This window comes from Ranitomeya variabilis, chromosome 2, assembly GCF_051348905.1.
Source record: "Ranitomeya variabilis isolate aRanVar5 chromosome 2, aRanVar5.hap1, whole genome shotgun sequence".
Lineage (NCBI taxonomy): Eukaryota > Metazoa > Chordata > Amphibia > Anura > Dendrobatidae > Ranitomeya > Ranitomeya variabilis.
In genome coordinates, this window is record NC_135233.1 from 1,038,097,710 (window position 1) to 1,038,117,108 (window position 19,399).

Consider the following 19,399-nt stretch of genomic DNA (forward strand, 5'->3'; position numbering starts at 1 on the left):
AATGCATATTATCTTTTTTAGCGCTGTTTTTGCCTTTTTAGCACAAAAAAGCTTTGATTTGTGCACTTAAAAACTCAATTGAATCTTTTTACATGCATTTTTCTGGACAGTAGGCTGGAATTTTCATCTATTTACATCCATTTTAATTTAATCCAGTTGAAGGCAGCAAAAAAAAAGAACCCACTTTTGAACGTGAACACTAACTTTAAAAAAAAATGAAAATAAATAAAAATATATATTTTTTTTATTTATTTTATTTTTTCTCAAGTAAACATCACCTTTAAAACTACTACTTGGAAAAAAAAATGGCCTTTCGATTCTTCTGATTTCAGAGGTACCTCCTTTGTTTTATTTTCTAGTGCTTACCAAACCAAAGGGTTAAACTAGTAGATCTGCCATTTACCAGTTTGAGGGATGAATAATATAGAAATGTCACAGGCAGGAATGTCCGCTGCGTCTGTAGCCTGTGGTGCTAGTGGTAGTCGCTTTCACGAATAATCTGGCTGCGGCAGGATCTATTAGCGCAGCGCCCCGATTTGCTGGTGTGCTGCCCCTTGTATGGACCCTCTTCTCCGGGGCGGACGGCCACTTGGCCTCATTAATGCTGTAGCAGAGATTGCTTTGGCGCGACCCTTCACAATTACATAGCTCCGCTGGCTCATTACATGGAGAGTGCCAGTGACGGAGGTGTAAATCCAGTGTTTAGGACGGATTTGTAGTCTGGGCTTCTACAATTCCTGGAGTATCAGATGCACTGACATGCTCGTTACACGGATTCCTACTCTAGCCCTGGGGCAGGGCCGGACGCTGTGATATTGCAGTTCCTAGTGGTACACGCTGCGCGGCATTTATGTGATTTGTAGAGCGGGCGCTTTGTAAGATTCCACTTAGGGTCCTATTAGTGACAAAGGAAATCACACCAACTAAACCTGTAAAACTGCTCCTACATGTTGGAATCATTGTGTCACATTGCAAGTCATAAAAAAAAGCTGATTTCTTAGTTCTTTATACATTTTTTTTTTTTTACATTTTAGGTAGTTTCAGCACATTTCGAAAACCAGCTTAACCCCTTCAGACCTGGGGGTACACACAACTGTAGGATGTAGGTATAGTTGAAAGAAATGATGGCACAGAGAGCCGTCAGCTCCCTCCTCCATCATTCTCCCTTTGCGCAGTGACTAAAGCAGAAGGGGGAACTGAGATTCGAGTGCATGTGTATGTATGTGTGTGTATATATCTATACCTGTTTGGAGGGCTAGGTGGGGGGCCTTTATGCTGTTTGGAGGGCTAGATGGGGGCCTTTTATGCTGTTTGGAGGGCTAGGTGGGGGCCATTATACTATTTGGAGGGGTATGTCGGGGCCACATCTACTGTGTGTGTGGACCATGATACAGTGTGGAAGGTTGTCAGGGCCATCATACTATATGGAGGGCTGTGTGCAGGCCATTATATCGTATGTGGGGGGTGGTCATCCAGTGTTGTGAGCCATTCTACATTGTGTGCTGGACTGTGGGGGCCATTTTATGTGTTGGGGACACAGTGGGGGTATCATTGTGTTTGGGGGGCATTTTTGTTGTCATGAGAGGAGTATCTTATTGCGTTGAACCCTTCAGTCGCAAAATTACTTTCTAAGACTTGCAAAGTTGGAAGATTTGCCTTTCTGTGACCCTGACGAATATTATTATTATTTTTGTGAGAGGGCCCATTTAGGATTTCTGCTGTGGCACCCCATGATTTCTATGCACGCCCCTATCAAGACCCTCTTTTTTTATGTAACTGTTTATTGCATTGCTTTGAGAGCTGGTGCCCTGTAACTCGCCACCTAGCTGCTTCTGTCCCCAGTTGTCCGCCGCATCTAAGTGGTTAAACATCACCAGACTCGTGTAATGATACCAAAGACATAGATTCTAAGGGGTTTTTCACACTGCGCTTAGGTACCCGTTCAGTGGCTCCCATTGGGGCTCCCGTCCGAATCCCCCCCCTTCCCAAAACCGGATTCTGGCGTATGTGCCTATGGGGCCATAGACTATAATGGCGCCAACACAGTGAACGTGTGCTCTGCCGTGCATCATTTTCTGGCATATACGCCTACTGGAGGCGGACACCCAGTAGACTGCATCAGGGTGTCCCCTCTAGTAAATGGATACACCTTAAAATGATGCACGACAGAGCGCACATTTGCTCTGCCGGCACCTTCATAGCCTATATAGTCAGCGCAAATGTATGAATCTCGTTTTGCTTGACGGTTCGGATGCAAACCTCCAACGAAGATAATTGCAATGTGAAAACACCCTAACTTTGAATGTTTTTTTTATTTAAAGGACGGGTCCACGTCTCCAACCATTTTTTCATTGCATCTGAAATTAAAATTAGTTAAAAATCTCTGTAATAGCCATGATTGTTTTTTTAAGTCCTATGCATCCTTCTGTCTCCATGGTAACAGACTACAAACTCTGTGTAGTCTGATCCAATATCACCGCGGGATAAACACCCATTCAGGTGTGCCGTTAATTGGGGATTCTAGGTTTGTAGGAACGCTAGTTTGCGATTGGTCACTATAATCAGGCCAGTAAAGAGTCGACGACCAAGCAAGTAGCTCATTTATTGGGTGTGATGAATGAGGCAGGAAAAATTGAGTCCGTTACATACAACTACCCTTATGGAAGCTATGCTTTGGATAATCCTCTTTATTCCTTGTTCCTCTTTCTCATAGTTGATCATTTCATCCTTTCCTCACATAAACGAGGAAATGCGTTTTATAGGCGACCTATAGATAAGAGTAATGTATAGCTCTGAGCTTTGGCATGTAGGAGAGGTAGAGCTACTGTAATCCGTAGAAAATGAGACCTCTTTAAGTTAATTTGTCCATCTGCGCTGTATCAATCAATGCCATTTACTGATTGCCTGTGATGAGAGCGGCAGCTCGTTAGTCGTCCAGTGTTGTGCGTGTCCTGCCTATGTCATGTAACTAAGACTTCTGCATCCGCATCCACTGTCGTCTTTCCTATTAATATTTGCTACCATTATAAAAATCCTACAGGACCCTAGAGATCCTTTGCATCAATATCATTCCACTTAATTGGGGAGGTTTAACAGTGCAGGTCAGACAGTTTTCTTGCATAATTGCAGTAACTGTGAAGACCCTTTTATCATCCCCTTTATGGTTGTAAAAAGGGGTTGTAAAGAGAAAAAGAGAAAAAAAAACTATGGCATTTGCTGATATTTTGCACAACACAAGCTGGCCTTCTTAAAAGGGTTGTCAAGAATGACAAAAATGGCCAATTCTTCCTAATATTCTGCTGCAACTGTCTATAGGTTGTGTGCAGTATTAGGCTCTGTGCACACGTTGCGGATTTTGCTGCGGATCCGCAGCGTTTTCGCAGCTGGGGGTCCGCAGCAGTTTCCCGTGAGTTTACAGTACAATGTAAACCTATGGGAAACCGAAAACGCTGTGCCCATGCTGCGGAATAAAACGCACGGAAACGCAGCGGTTTACATTCCGCAGCATGTCAATTCTTTGTGCGGGATCCGTAGCAGTTTTACACCTGCTCCATAATAGAAAACCGCAGCTGCACGTTTTTCTAATCATGTCTTGAACTCTTAGTTAATAAAGTATTCTTGATATTATTGATATTATTCATTATCCTCTAGCTACTCAAGTTACATTGCCGTAGACATCATGAGAAATTTCTGAGAGTTTGTAAGTAGTGCAAAATGTGCTTTAAATATATTATATTTTTCCTACCAACCCTACATGAAAGGACAACCACATTTTTTTTTTTTCTTCCACTACTTTCTCACTCCTTGTACTATCTTAAGAGCCGTATCTCTCTGGAGGTCTCAACATGAAAGAAGCATGTAATGCTTTATTTCTCCTCTGGGGGCTCTGCAGGGAAAATGAGTGTGTGCTGATTCTTCTACAGCTGCTCACAAGGACCACTGATAATTGGCTTACTGTTGGAGTCGTCTTCCAACAATTTCCAGAAACCACTTTGAGACTGGTACCAAAAATTGCAGTGATTCTCTAAAATGACAGGGACGATCTAACCTTCCGTAATTGATTCTTGGTTCCACCAGTTCCATGGAATGATTAGGAATGAGATGTCTCTTCTTGGAGCTGCCACAGTCCCATTTTCTCCACATCTAAAGTGGGGGGCCTCTTGATTTTTTTTCTTCTTGCCTTTCCATCAAGAACATTAGTCTATTTCTTCTCGAAAATTCTACACAACCAAATGAATCTTCTTCATACGGAAGGCCATTCCACCCTCCTTTCCACATTTTTTTTTCAAGGAGTATAGCGCATAAAGAACCCAAAGTTTGACAATATATGTACACCACCCCTCCAACTCCCAGGTAAGTTTTGAGGGATCTGTAGCCAGTGATAGAGCTCTTCCGTGCAGCTCTTTGGCTGGAAATCCTCTGCTGTCCCCATTCTGGTCGGGTTCTTCTTGTAGATCACCTTGTTAGTGCGTGGTATATTGTGTTTCTTATCTTCGTATGAAGATCATGCTTCAGGCCATAGCTAGTTTCTTCTGTGCTTGTTAAGACCTTTTACTTTACGTTAAAGGAATTTACCACTCAATTTAAAAAACAAAAAAACAGAAAAGGAAATTTGCAGGTGCAAAATACAGGGATGTTGAGCAAAACTTGTTTCTGTCAGTGATTTGAGACTGGGGCGTAGATTCACCTTCTAACAAGGCAATGACCCAAACCATACTGCTGAAGCAACACTCGCGTGGTTTACGGGGAAACATGTAAACGTTTTGGAGCGGCCTCGTCAAAGCCCAGACCTTAATCCAACTGAGAATCTGTGGTCAGACTTGAAGATTGCGGTTTACCAGAGGAAACCATCTAACTTGAAGGAGCTGGAGCAGTATTGCCTTAAGGAATGGACAAAGAGCCCAGTGGCCAGATGTAGAAAGCTCATAGGGACTTATCCAAAGCGACTTGCTGCTGTAATTACCGCCAAAGGAGGCTCCACAAAGTACTGACTTAAGGAGGGTTAATATTTATGCACACTGAAGCTTTATTTTGTCCTATTTTGTTTACTTCACAGTAAAAAGAAAACCAAATGTTCACAGCTGTAGGCATGTTCTTTGCATGAACAGATGCAATCCCTAAAAAAAAAAAAAGCAACTCTGAATTTCCAGGTTGTGAGGTAGGAAAATATGAAAAATGCCAAGGGGATGAGTACATTCACAAGCCACGGTACCACTATATAGGCATGTATCAGAGATACATAATTTAGTCCCTTAAACTTTTCTGCATGCTAGTTTCAGGTTTTACTTTTCAGCATCCGTTTTCTGTGTTTTTCTATATATTTTTTTTCAATTCTATTCTCTAACTGTTCCATTCCTCTCTCAGCAGCAAAGTACAGTATGTCTGGAAATGATTAGGTAAATCTTGGCACCTGGATGCTTGGGGGAGCCCTGTTCTGTTATTGGTATCTGTTAGCACTTGGCAATTTAATCAGATTACGATATATATTTCAGTATAAAATGCGTTCATAGATGGGAGACACGGGGTTCTCCCACTCGCTGTCTAGACAGTTCACTCCTAATCTGTCATTATCCTCGGCTGCAGGCATGGCTGTGCCCAAACGGCTCCTCTCCAAACCCCTTTCAATAATGCTCATTTAACTCTAATGAGCACCCTTCAGCTCCAAGATGTCTTCTAACATTATCCATCTCACAGGTGCACTCTCCAGACAGAATCCTCATGCCATTTCATAGCATTGACATTCGCACATTTTACTGCCAGCACTTACTCCCCTTTTCCTTTTGTACCCTCATGCCAAGCATCGTCAGCTGCCCCGGATAATTGTCTCATTAAAATGCTTACTTTCCTGCTTGCCTGCTACTACTGCACGCCATTAACTCCTGTCCCTCGCATACTAACATACTAAACCACTGGGCCATGCAACCGCAACTCAATTTCTAAAAACAATAGCGGATTTTTACTTATTAGGCTTATTAAAACTGTCAAAATTGGTCAAAGTGTTAACATAAATATGAGTGCCGTGCTCAAGAGTGGGGTGCAGGAGAAGTGCATTAGCTCAGCACGGTACACTATCAAGATTTATAGCATATTACGCATCTGAATACTCCTTTTCTTGTGTAAAAACATTTTTAGCAGAAAGACAAACACTATTGAGCTTCATTTTAAGGTCCAGCATTCTTTCCTGATTAATTTCTTAATATATCTTTACAGTTTTTTCAGATCTAGAGTCCCAGATCCAATGTTCTATTTTTTCGTGCCCGCATCATCCACCATTTGTAAACTTTTAGCTAAGGGATTAAGGTTTTGCCATACTGTAATGTTGTTTTATGTAGAAACCATTTGCAATATGCGCCATCTTGTGATATCTGAAGCTAATTTGAACTTGATTTAGCTTTGTCTATGCAGAGACTTTGAAGTCTGTATCTGAGTAGCATTGCTGTTATCACAGTAAACACTGATGATTAAATAAATAAATAAATACAAAGAAAAGGGTAAGGCTATGTGCACACGTAGGAAATGTGGTGCAGAATTTTCTGCACTAAATCTGCATCTCCGGGAAGAATCCGCAGGTGCGGTTTTGATGCGTTTTTTGGGCGGAATTGATGCGGATTTTGGGCAGTTTTTACCACTGCAGATTTCCATTAATGGAGGGGTGCAGAAACGCACAAAAGAAGTGACATGCACTTCTTTGAAATCTGCAGCGTTTCTGCACGGATTTTTCTGCACCATGTGCACAGCTTTTTTTTTTTTCACATTGATTTACATTGTACTGTAAATCATAGTGCAGATCTGCAGCATTTCTGCAGCAGAAAAATCCGCTGCAGATCTGCACTAATTCTGCACTAAATCTGCATCGTGTGCACATACCCTTAAATTGCGTATTTAAATAAAATTTGCTGTGTTGTGGAAAGACTGGTAACAACCTCTAAAGGCCTTTTCCATAGCATAAATGCAGCAAACCAAGTGAAAGACAAAACACCGAAAAATTTGTGATCTCATGAACTTTTTAGATTGTTTCTGGCTGATTTAAAACAAAACAAAAAATCCTGTCCTTTGGTTAGATATAGTTAATAACTAAGGACTAGAGATGAGCGAACCCGAACTGTAAAGTTTGGTGTTTGTACTGGTGCTGAATTCTGAACACTGGTTTCTCCTGGAAGTTCGTTTTACAGTTCTGGAGTTTGGGAGAGGGAGATTTTCCAGCTCCAAACTTTAGGTCCCCTTTGATTTCAATGAGGTTCAGGTTCAAGTTTGGGTAAAGTTCTGGTACCCGAGCCGAAGTTTGGACTGAAGTTCGGTCGGGTAACAGAACCCAAACTTCCACGGATCCGCTCATCCCTACTAAGGACGGGTTTATGCTGTTGTATTTCACTATCTGTAGATGAACTGCAATGACTGGGGGGTTCTTAAAACCCTAAATTACAGCCTCCTAGGCACATAGGAGGCTGTAAGTTCAAGTCAGGAGACTTGTGCTAATTCTGGTCATTGTGGTCCATATTCTGACCATAAACATGGCCATCTGAAACCGGAATCATTTTGGGTTGAGTATGAGACTAAGATGTAAATGATACAAAAATGTGTGCTCCCTTAAAGGGCTTTTCTTTTTTTTTTTAAATCTTTTTATTAGAGTTTATAATATATTGTAATTTACAACATACATTTCCAATGATAATAATGCAGTAATATGGCAAAATTAACTATATTATGTCCCCAAACCCTCCCAACCCTACTTAAACCAAAAACATAAACCTCTAGACTCTGCGTACACCCAACATAGAGGTGTCTCAAGGAATTGGTGAGTCACCACCAATCCGCTGCAATAAGTACCATTGGGTATTTTCAAATTGTGCTCTCAATTTCTCCCTAGTTTCCAAAGGGAGCGAAGGAATAAAAGCAACCCATGTAGAAAAGAATTTGCTTACTTGTCTTTCTTTGTTAGTCAATGCGTCTAGCCATTCCATTCTAAATATAAACTGTATTTTTGTGCGAATGAAAGGGAGCGAAGGAACTAAAGGATTCAACCACTGATGTAAAATACTCTTTCTAGTTGCTGAGGCCCATATTATAAGTGTTGCCTTGATATGTTTGGGTAATTTTTGAGATGTTTCATCTAGTATATTAAAGATAGCCCATTGTGGGGTAAGTGTGAAACCCACTCCACAAATGTTTTGCAGTTCTTTGTGTACCTTTTCCCAAAGTTCCCGGATTAGCGGGCAACTCCATAAGTGATGGTATAAGTCAGTATTATGGGCTTTACATTTGGAGCATGAGTAGACAATGGATGGGGACATCTTAGATTGCATGCTGGGTGTGATATAGGCTCTATGCAATATTAGAAGTGCCATATCAGTATAGCTGCTATATGGTAAAATTTTTCTTTGTGTCATGGTAGCCTCAAAAAGGTCACTCACCTCCAAGTCAGGCATAACCCTCAGCCATCTTGCCACACCCGTGGTTTTCCCTTCCCCCACCCATTTTTTACGCAATATTGAATAGATGTTACTTATAGAAGCCGGATTAGATTTTGCATTCCGAATAAACCCATCCAAGTTGGCCCTCCCCACTGTCGTCTCCCCCAGTGTCTGACATTTTTGTACCAGGCTACGCGCTTGAAGAAATAAAAACGGTTTATTATTAAATAATGGGTATTGTTGTGATGCCTTTTCAAAAGATATTATTGAGAAATTAAGATCCAAGAGATCTACCACCTGCCTGCAACCCTGAGAGGCCAAAATCCTATAAAAAGACGGTGTGGAGCCCTCCAAGAATTTCGGGTTTCCCAAAAAGGTCTGAAATGGAGATAAATCATATCTCAAGCCACCAATCTTCCTACATTGTCGCCAAGTCTGCATCGTTTGCCAAAGTGATGGGTGGTCATGTATTCCCTCTGGGAGTTCCTCCCCACTTAAATGTAATAAAGATGGTAATGAAATGTGTGGGTAAAATTGTTGCTCTATTTCAACGTTTGCAAAATGAGAAAGACCCCTAATCCAGTCAATTGCATATCTGAGGTTAGCCGCTAAATTATATCTTCCCAAATCAGGAAAGTTAACACCACCCTCCAACTTAGTCGCTTGTAATTTTGCGAGACTTATGCGTGATCTACCTCCGATTCCCCAAATGAATCTTCGAAAATTTAGGTTCAACAGATCCTGATCCGATTGAGTCAGGAGAAGGGGCAGAGTCTGAAAGGCGTATAGCAGTTTAGGAAAAATTATCATTTTAATTAAATAGCATCTACCAGAGAATGATAGTGAGAAGTGTTTCCAGGAGTGGAGGAGATCAACTGTGGAGGAGATCAATGGCCTATAATTAGCTCTATATAAAATAGATGGGTCTGCAGGCAACCGTATCCCCAGGTATTTAATGGATTCTTGGCACCAGTGGAATGGGAATGTGGGGTCACTTAGCCTCCCGGATCTGAAAACTGCCAGGGCTTCAGATTTACTGTAGTTGATTTTGAAACCAGAGCATTTACCGAAACTCTCTAAAATAAGCATTATGGCCGGGATTGCCTTAACTGGGTTGGCAATAAATAAAAGGACATCATCAGCAAAGGCCGAGATTTTTACCGATGTAGTTCCCACCTTCACCCCCTCAAATGCCGCCTCGTTTTGTAATCTTCTCAGAAATGGGTCTAATGCTATGTTGAATAATAGTGGAGACAAGGGGCAACCCTGTCGGGTTCCCCTCTGAATCTCAAAGGGTTTGGATAGTACATTGTTCACGGACATTCTGGATAATGGTTTCCTATAAATTGTTTTGACCGCTTCACTAAACCACGGACCAAACTTCCGGAATGATAACAGGTCATACAAATAGTTCCAGGCTACTCTATCAAACGCCTTGTCCGCGTCTAGACTTACCACAATGGTTTTCATATGTTTATTAGCTCTACTATAAGATATGGCACTCACCGCTGTCCTAATGTTGAATGTAATGGATTTTCCGTGAATAAAACCAGTTTGTTGTGGTGATATCAATTTTGGCATTATTTTCTGTAATCTGTCTGCCAGAATTTTTGTGAAAATTTTAAAATCTGAATTTAATAATGAAATAGGTCTATAACCTTCGACCTGAGCAAGATCTTTACCTGGTTTTGGGAGAACAATAACCACCGCCTCATTGAAATAGTCCGGCATGTGACCAAGTCTAACTATCTTATTAAATAATTCACTCAAATGGGGAGCTATACAAGGACCTAAGATCTTATAGTGTTCATTGCTGAACCCATCTGGGCCGGGTGCCTTGGATACTTTAAGTTTAGTTATAGTCTGTACAATTTCTGAGGGTGTTATTGGGGAATTAATAGTCTCTCTCTCTTCTTCCGTAAGCGCCGGGGCAAGGCTGTCTGTGAGGAATTCCCCGCTTCCTCCCCCTATTTCTGACTTATACAACTCACTGAAAAAAGAACGGAACTCATCCACTATCTCTTCATTTTTAAATAGGGTGTGACCACTGCGTTGTTTAATTTTGTGTATTCTCGTTTGTTTCCTATATGGTTTTGTGAGAGATGCCAACACCCTCCCCGGTTTGTTACCCCATTTAAAGTATTTTTGTTTTTGGTAGTCTAAGTTAAATAAAGCCAATTCATGTGCTAAAGTGTCTGCATCTTCTTTTGCCTTCAAATATTTTTCCTTCGTCGATGGAGTGTTATTTAGTTTGAAATCTTTGTATGCTTGGGTTAGTGAATTCTGTATATCCCTAGCTTTATTCATTATTTCTTTTTTTTTTATGACTGACATAAGAAATAATTTGACCTCTCAACACGGCCTTAGAGGCCATCCAGAACAGGTGTGGATTATCACAGTGGACCTGGTTATCATTTTTATATACTGCCCATGACATTTGTAGGTATTTTTTAAAATCGTCTGATTGGTATAGGTATGACGGAAAGCGCCACCTCCGTTCCTGATGAATTGGGGATACTAATTTGGTCTGAAATGTCACCGGGGCGTGATCCGAAATATGAATGTTTTGTATGTTTGATTGTGTTACTAAGGGTAACAGAGATTCGTGTATCAACCAGCAATCAATCCTGGCATGTGTATCATGTACATGGGAGTAATGAGAGTAGTCCCTCTCCAAAGGATGTTGTAGCCTCCATATATCAATCAAATCAAAGTGATCTATTAGTAGTTGGATGCCACTATTCTGCAGTGAACGATGAGTGTCTTTAGGGTTAGATCTATCCATGAATATGTCTGCTACCTCATTGAAGTCACCTCCCATGACCACCCGTGATGTATCCCATCCCGCCAGTCTCTCTCGTAATTTAACTTGAAACTGAACCTCAGGTGTATTTGGGGCGTAAATGTTGGCTAGATTGAAACACATTCCCTCAATCATGATTTTGACTAGCAGAAATCTGCCTTGAGGATCTTCTAAAGTGTCTAGTATTTCATAGTTGAGGCCATTATATATCAGTATGGCTACCCCTCGTTGTTTTTTTGTATATGAGGCCTCAGCACAGAGTGTATATTTCCTGCTAAACATAGAAGGGTGTTTACCCTTAACCCAATGTGTCTCCTGAAGAAAAATAATGTGGAAATTCTGTTTCTGCAGGAAATGTAGAACCTTTTTCCTTTTGACCGGGGAATTAAGTCCATTGACATTCCATGAGCACCATTGTAAAGAGCGGATAGTGGTATCTTTGGTGCCTGCCTGATCAGTCATTAACCTATCCCTTTTCGGGTGATCATCAGACCCACCTGTATAAGTTGTAAATGAGATCCCCACCCATCCCAGCGAGTAGGTGTAAGATCTCCCTGAACCCAAGATATAAGTGTACATAAGCAGAGCCCATCCCCCCCTCCCCAATTCTCTCCCCAATTTAATTCTATAACAATAACAGGTGTACTCAACCTTAAAGTGAACATAACATAAAAAATAAACACGCCGCTTAGGGGCATAAAAATGTTAGCACAAGTAAGATATCACTTAATGACATATTAAAGTAGCTTTCGTATCATGAATTAACAGGACTAGAGTGAGCCTGAGATGCTTCATGAAGGAATTCCAGGGCCTTTTCTGGATCACTGAAGGACCTGCTTTTCCCCTCCATAACGAAGCGTAGAATTGAAGGATACTGCAGATTGAAGCGAATATTCTTATCCACCAATATTTTGCAAGCGGGATTGAAAGCTTTGCGTTTAGCTGCCATGGCCGCTGAGTAGTCTTGGAATAGCAATAGTTTGTGGTTTTCATACATCAGAGTACGTTGTTTCCTGAATGCTGCCAAGATACGAATTTTATCCTGAAAGTCCAGGATTTTGAAAATGACCGGGCGCGGCCTGACCCCTTCTCCCCCTCTTGGGGGTCCTAGTCTATGTGCTCTTTCAATGGCCACAACGCCTGATGTTGGCAATACTCCAAGGGCTCTAGGCAACCATTCAGATGTGATTTTAACTAGTTCTGAGGAAGGAATCGACTCTGGGAGGCCTATAAGTCTCAGATTGTTACGACGGGACCTGTTTTCAAGGTCATCTACTTTGTCTATTAAATCCGAAATAATCTTTTCTTTATCATCTAGTTTGTTTGTGAGAATTGTGGTAGAGTCCTCCAGGTCTGAAATTCTTTGTTCCGCATCTGTTATGCGTGCTCCCTGGGTATTAACTTGAGAGACTATCGTGTCCAATGAAGTTTGAAAAGCTGCCAATCGATTGTCTATCTCAGGCATCAACCGTTCTATGATAGCGTTTGCTATTGACTGTGGGTTGTCTGTGTTAGTGTCTGCAACTGATGATATCGGAGATGTACCTGCCTGGTTACGTGTAGAACTTCTGCCGGCCTTGGTACCCTTGCCCACAAATTTATCCATGGTGAGATGGGAGCCCGAGATATTTGTTAAGTTATTAGTGATATCTTTGTGCTTGATAGCTACATCTGTGTATGCCTTACATTATCACAACAGGCAAGCATTCACCTAGATCTCTGTGACATCCAAACATGGTGCAATGATGCTGTGGTTACTATAGAACTATGATAAAAACCAGTTCTGGACTTTTGCTATACAGATTGAGAAAATCACCCTGTAACAGGTGTGTCTTCTTACAGAAAAGACTCTCTCCTTGTGGCTGATTTAGACCAGGGGCGCTGCATCCACTCTCCTGCATCAGCGCTGCTGCTTGCTACAAGTCTCCACCAGACCGTGCCCACAATATGGGGGGGGATGTCTAGTGCACCTTCCTCCTTGGGGCTTCAGGTCTCGTTACTTGCACCAGCTCCCCTTGTGCCAGGATAGTTTATATGTCCCTGCGCTGCTCACCTTGTCCTTGTAGCAGCAGTTATAGTTGCGATTCAGCGGTGCAGCTCACCTCTCCTCTCTGGCTGTGTGCAACGAGCTGTGAGGGCTGGCGCGCTTTCTGGCAAGATGGCGCCGGCTCACCTCCTTTTTCCCGCTCTGAGCTTCTGCGCCTCTCCGGAGCTGTTCACCGCTCCTGCACGTCTCCGGTCCTCCTCAGTGGCTCCTGTTCTCCTCACCAACCTAGGTTAGTGCCTCTGCGTGCCGCTCACTCCCTTTCTCCGGTCTCTCAGCCGCCTTCTCCGCCGGCGACCCTGCTGGCCGGGAACTGTGCAGAGTGCTGAGTGCTGCACTGTATGTGGCGCTGAATGCGCCTCTTGACTCCCGGGGAATCCGGAGAGCTGGGACCACCGTCGGTACCCCTTGTCCGGTCCTTATCCTGATCTCTGGGTGAGATAAAGCGGCGCTTTAGATAGAATTAGCGACCTTAACCCAGGAGCTCTGCTAAGAAGCGGCCATTCACTAGCTCCGCCTCCCGGAAGTAAAGGGGGGGCTTTTCTAAAGTTTGAAAGTTATCCCTTATCCACTGGATAAGGGTATAACTTCCCAATCGCTGGAGATCTGACTGCTGGGCTCCAACTGATCCTGAGAACCTGGAGAGCCTGGTGTGTGTTGGGATGGGGTCAATCATACATGCTGCTGCTCCGTTCATAAGTATAGGTGTGGTGAAGCCCGCTAAAAATAAGCCTTCATACCGTTGTGTCCTATGGAAAAATAATAAAGTTATGGCTCTTGCAAGAAGAAAGAATAAAATAACAACAAAAGCACAAACATGAAAAATCTCCCAATCCTTAAAAGGTTAATGTATTTTTTTTTTTTATTATACAGTATTTTACATTTCAAAATAATGCAAAAACAAATGCTGGAAGTAGGTCAACAAATGGATAGACCATATAACCAGACTGTACTCACAGCAGGGCACATCTGTAACTGGTCAGGATTCCTCAATAATAATTGATCAATAATGGATTCCTTTTTCCATTATTCTCATATCTATGGTCAGTTCTTTTTTTTTTTTTTTCTGGTTTCTTCTTTACATTAATCTACGGTATGTTCACCTTTTTCCACTGCTATTTTCCATATTGCGGTTTCTATCAAATAGTTTGACACCCTTGAGGAATCTCGTTTTGCTGCTTCTTCACGTACAATCTATTACTACCTCTGAAATTCTGTTCATTTATGCGAGTACTTACATGTGTCGGGAATATGTCAATATCAGACGAGCTGCTTGGGTGAAGTACTTGCATTAATTAGTCATATTTAGCGTGGATGATTTATGATCTGCTCCGCCACACAGAGCTGTGCTGGTTTCTTTAAATATTAAGGGGAACCTGTCAGAATGACTTTAGATTTCGGCGTCCTGAGTATTTCTTATCAAAGCTGTATTAGTCTGTACAACAGCACATTACATTAATGTAGCTGCATTAAATTGCTGCGAGGGTTCACAGAGGGGTGAGGCGTATGTGGAAAGCTGTTTTGGAGGCATAATTGCCACCTTTAGCTTAACATTATTAAAATGGTTGTTAGAAAGAAGGGTCTGCCAGTCCCCCCCCCCCCCCCCCCAAGAAACAGTGCTCGTCTTGTTCATGAGCTGTGCATAGCAATACCAGACTCAGCCCAACGACAGGGGTGGCGCTGTGTCTGGGAGATAAAGCAGGACCCATCGTTCTTATCTAGGACAATGCCTTAAAAACTTTGAGTGCTTGTTTTTACATGGAGATTTTCCATCTCATTAAGCCATGGTATATATACAGTGGCTTGTGAAAGTATTCACCCCCTTGTCTTTTTACCTATTTTGTTACATTAGAGCCTGTGCTTTAAATATTTCTGCAATCCGATGTGTGTGATGCATCAGCACTAAATAGTTTAAGTTGGTGAATTGATGTGAGAAACATATAGGTCTAAATTAAATTTATGGGACCAATAAACAAAAAATTGACACGTGCATATGAATTCACACCGTTTGCTATGAGGCCTCTAAACATTTTTGGTGCAATTATCATAAATCAGATGCATAGTGACAGGACGTTCCACTGTGTGCAAGCGAAGTGTCACACATCTGTCAGTATATATCTTTTGCTCTGAAAGTCCATAGAGGCTGCAAAACCATTAACAAGAGGCACCCCCAAACAAACACCATGAAGACCAAGGAGATCTCCAAACAACACCATGAAGACCAAGGAGATCTCCAAACAACACCATGAAGACCAAGGTGATCTCCAAACAAACACCATGAAGACCAAGGAGATCTCCAAACAACACCATGAAGACCAAGGAGATCTCCAAACAACACCATGAAGACCAAGGTGATCTCCAAACAACACCATGAAGACCAAGGAGATCTCCAAACAACACCATGAAGACCAAGGAGATCTCCAAACAAGTCAGGGTTGGGTTATAAAAAGAAAATAAGCAAAAATGAAGCAAGTGGCAGGTTTGTTGTGGTACCATGTTCTTTCCGAGAGAGGGCTGGCCACAAAAACTGTCAGCACAGAGACCAAAGGTAACTCTGCAGAGTTCCCAAGCAGAGACTGGAGTATGTGACCATACGACCACAATAAACCACTCCATAAAGGTGACCTTTATGGAAGATTGAATACTTAAGCGGCACCCCCTTCATTATCTGGATTTTTGGGGGTTCCAGTGGTTGGACCCAAACTGATCAAAAGTCGTCAAAAGTCGTTTTTACGACTTTGTGATCAGTTTAGGTCCAACCACTGGGACCCCCAACAATCCAGAGAATGAAGGGGGTGTTGCCCTGGAGTAGCTCTCATAAAAATACCACCATGTTGTGGACATTGTAAAGCGAGAACTGGGTTAGATCCATTGGAAATTTACAGTAGAGACTGCAAGTAGATGGCTTACTTCACAATTACTGATTTGGATTTAACAATCATAAATTGAATGTAGTCTATCTGCACAAAATGACTGTCCAAACTAAGTACAGGCGCTCGTTGCACCCTTGCCATGGCCAACCACTTCAATGCACTTATTTAGTCTACTTCAAAACATGTCGTCTTCACGGTCTAGTTGTTTTCCATTGATCTCAACCCTTCCCAGCCCGAAGTTATCAATCGCCAATGGTGCACCGAACTGTTTGGTGCACCCTTAGCGTGGCCAAACAGGCTGATATGCACCCTTGGCGTCACCACACTGTTTGGTCATGTCACCGAGTGTATTGGACCGTTTGGCCACTCCAAGGGTGCACCAAACTGTTTGGATGCGCCAAGGGTACATTGAACTGTTTGACCACGTCAAGAGTATACCAAACTGTTTGGGTACACCAAGGGTGCACCATACTGTTTAGTGCCATAAAGTGCCCAAATAACAGAAAGTCTATAGCAATATTAATGTAGCACTATAGAGCTCTAAGTGGTGGCACAATAAGAACAATTTAGGCCTTGGTGGTGGAGTACTTGTGGTTGCCCGATGCTTTTTGTATCCACTTTGAAAAAAATTGTGATGGCCTTGGTAACTTTTAAGGGTATGTTTCCACGTTCAGGATGGCCGGCGGTATCGCCGCAGCGGCAAAGCCGCTCGGCGCTAAGCCCCGCCCCCTTTCTGGGACGCGATCATGCCGGATGTGTTAACTCTTCACATCGAGGATGATCGCTCTCTCCCATAGCGCCCTGTGATATGCCTTGCGGGGACGCTGCGTCCCCGCAAGGTGTACGGACATGCTGCGATCTGAAAAGACACGCAGCATGTCCGTAGTCGCAGGGCCGCCGCGTGCGGGTTTCCACGCATAGTGGAGACGGGATTTCATAAAATCCCCTCCACTATGCTGGAACATCTGGACGCTGCGTGTTTGACGCTGCAGCTCTGCGCAGCGTCAAACAAGCAGCGTTTCCTGACCGTGGAAACATACCCTTAGACAAAGCTAATCATTACTCTTTTCTCTTATATAAAATATCCTCTATGAAAAATGTATTCCTTTCTGCCTCCAGGGAGATGAAAATTGTTTGTTTCACTCCGCTCTGTTCTCGAGAGCTTAGATTTGATTGAAGAGCCGAGTGTTTTTTTTTTTTTTCCCTTCCTCTCGTTCTGTTGAGTGATTTTTCTGTCTCTACACTAAATTGCAAATTATGGTTTGTGTGTCAGTATGATATAGAGACGTTACTGCGCGTCTGATGGAGGTGCCAGCTTTCATCATATTCCTAATTTTCTTTAAAGGGAATCTGTCAGTATGATCAACCTTCCTTCGGCATCTGTGTTGGCACGCAGGTCATAGAAAGTTGTATAAAATGACACCTTGATATCTGCAATCTGAAGTCTTTGTCAAGAGAAATCCACATTTTTCTTAATATGTAAATGATCTGGTAAGATCTATGGGCCGGACATAGATCTCCCTGAGGATCTGCCTCCAGAGCTTATTGTAAATGAATGGAGGGGGTTACCAGTGTGAGACATATAATGACTGACAGTCTGTTCTCCTGATCTACATATCTAACACTGGTAATGCCCCCTTTCTGGAGGCAGATTCTCATAGAGATCTATGTCCGGCCCATAGATCTTAACAGCTCATTTAGGGTATGTGCACACGTTGCGGATTTCCTGCAGATCCGCAGCGTTTTTTGTGGTGCAGAAACGCTGCAGATCCACAAGTGATTTACAGTACAATGTAAATCGATGGTAAAAAAAAATGCTGTGCTAATGTTGCGGAAAATTCCGTGCGGAAACGCTGCGGATGAAAAGTAGCATGTCACTTCTTTTTTGCGGATCTGCAGTGTTTTTGTACCCATTCCATTATAGAAATCCGCAGGGTTAAAAACCGCAGTAAATCTGCAGAAAATCCGCAGCAAAACCGCACAAAAATAGCATCAAATCCGCACCTGCGTTTTCTGCCAAGAGTTGCAGGATCCGCACCAGAAATTCCTAAGCCTAATCCGCAACGTGTGCACATAGCCTTACTTTTTTTTTCCCAACAAAACGTTTTTTTTTTTTTTTTCTTTTTTACAACCATACTAGGACTACACATGGTCTTATGTCCTAAAAGTTGTGACCTATAAATGTTAATATTGTTTTAAGTCTGTGTTAGGCCAGGTTTTCTTTTTAATGTCTGTATATTTCCCCTAGGTCTTTTTATTTCCATATGACATCCGATTTTTACAAATAAATGCCAAATTCCGTTTCCTATGAAATATTTGCAATGGATCTTAAAAGAAATAAAATAAAATAATTAATCTGAACTTGTTCATTTCTCAGCATTGGTCCATCTGGTATCTGTTATGCACATGGCCAAAACCACAGTCTTCTCAGGAGCCCTTTTGGGTTGTTTGTGCCATTCTTGATTTCTTCATTCACTGGTAATAATGAATGTTATTTTTCTCTTTTAAAGCCCATGTAGAGAATGAGGAGCAATATACGCAATCACTGGAAAAATTTGGAAGTAGCTGTGTATGTAGAGATGACCCGGATTTAGGAACAGCCTTCCTGAAATTCTCCGTATTCACAAAGGAACTCACTGCACTTTTTAAGAATTTGGTAAGAGATCCATGTATTATTGTTATGATTATTATTTAATATATTTAATTCTGATTTTTCTAGCATTAATCTATCATTGTTTATGTTGACCTTTCAACTTATGACATTGCACAGAGACTTTTGTACCACGTTATGCATTTCTGCCCTCTCATTCATGTCACCGTGTATCTATCATACTCGGCATAGGATGTAATTTTTTACATTGCATGAAATTAAAAGGAACCATATTGTAAACATAAAGATTGGCACCAAAATCTGCATGAAAATCAGCGTGTTGCAAGCAGATTTTGTCGCTGATTTGGTAAAAAAAAAAAATTCAATGCCGTTTTGTCGATGAACTTCGTTAACAATATAGGTACTTTTTTTACATCACTGAATAACCTGCCAGTTAGTGTAAGTACAGTATGTTAATTATTAACATCCAATACAGTCAGTTTGATTTTCACATTTTTTTGCATTCTTTCTAATGTATCTTCCCCTATACCTGTCTAGCCTGTGTGCTCACTGAGCCGCTTTGTGAGTCTATGTGACGTCTGCCTCCGATTGTCATGTGTGCTGGATCTGTGCCATGCGGAGAACACGTCCCACGGCTTACTCTTTACACTCAGTAAT

The 19,399-nt window shown here is 42.0% G+C and overlaps 1 protein-coding gene across 4 annotated transcripts in view; it reads left to right on the top strand.

Moving 5' to 3' along the window:
• The window catches only part of ASAP2 (ArfGAP with SH3 domain, ankyrin repeat and PH domain 2), a 216,678-nt gene that overhangs the window by 67,312 nt on the left and 129,967 nt on the right, over positions 1-19,399 (top strand). For all 4 annotated transcript variants that reach the window (XM_077291399.1, XM_077291397.1, XM_077291396.1 and 1 more), the window contains exon 3: positions 18,642-18,787. In XM_077291399.1, coding sequence (XP_077147514.1) covers positions 18,642-18,787 — 146 coding nt within the window. The remainder of the gene's footprint in view (positions 1-18,641; positions 18,788-19,399) is intronic.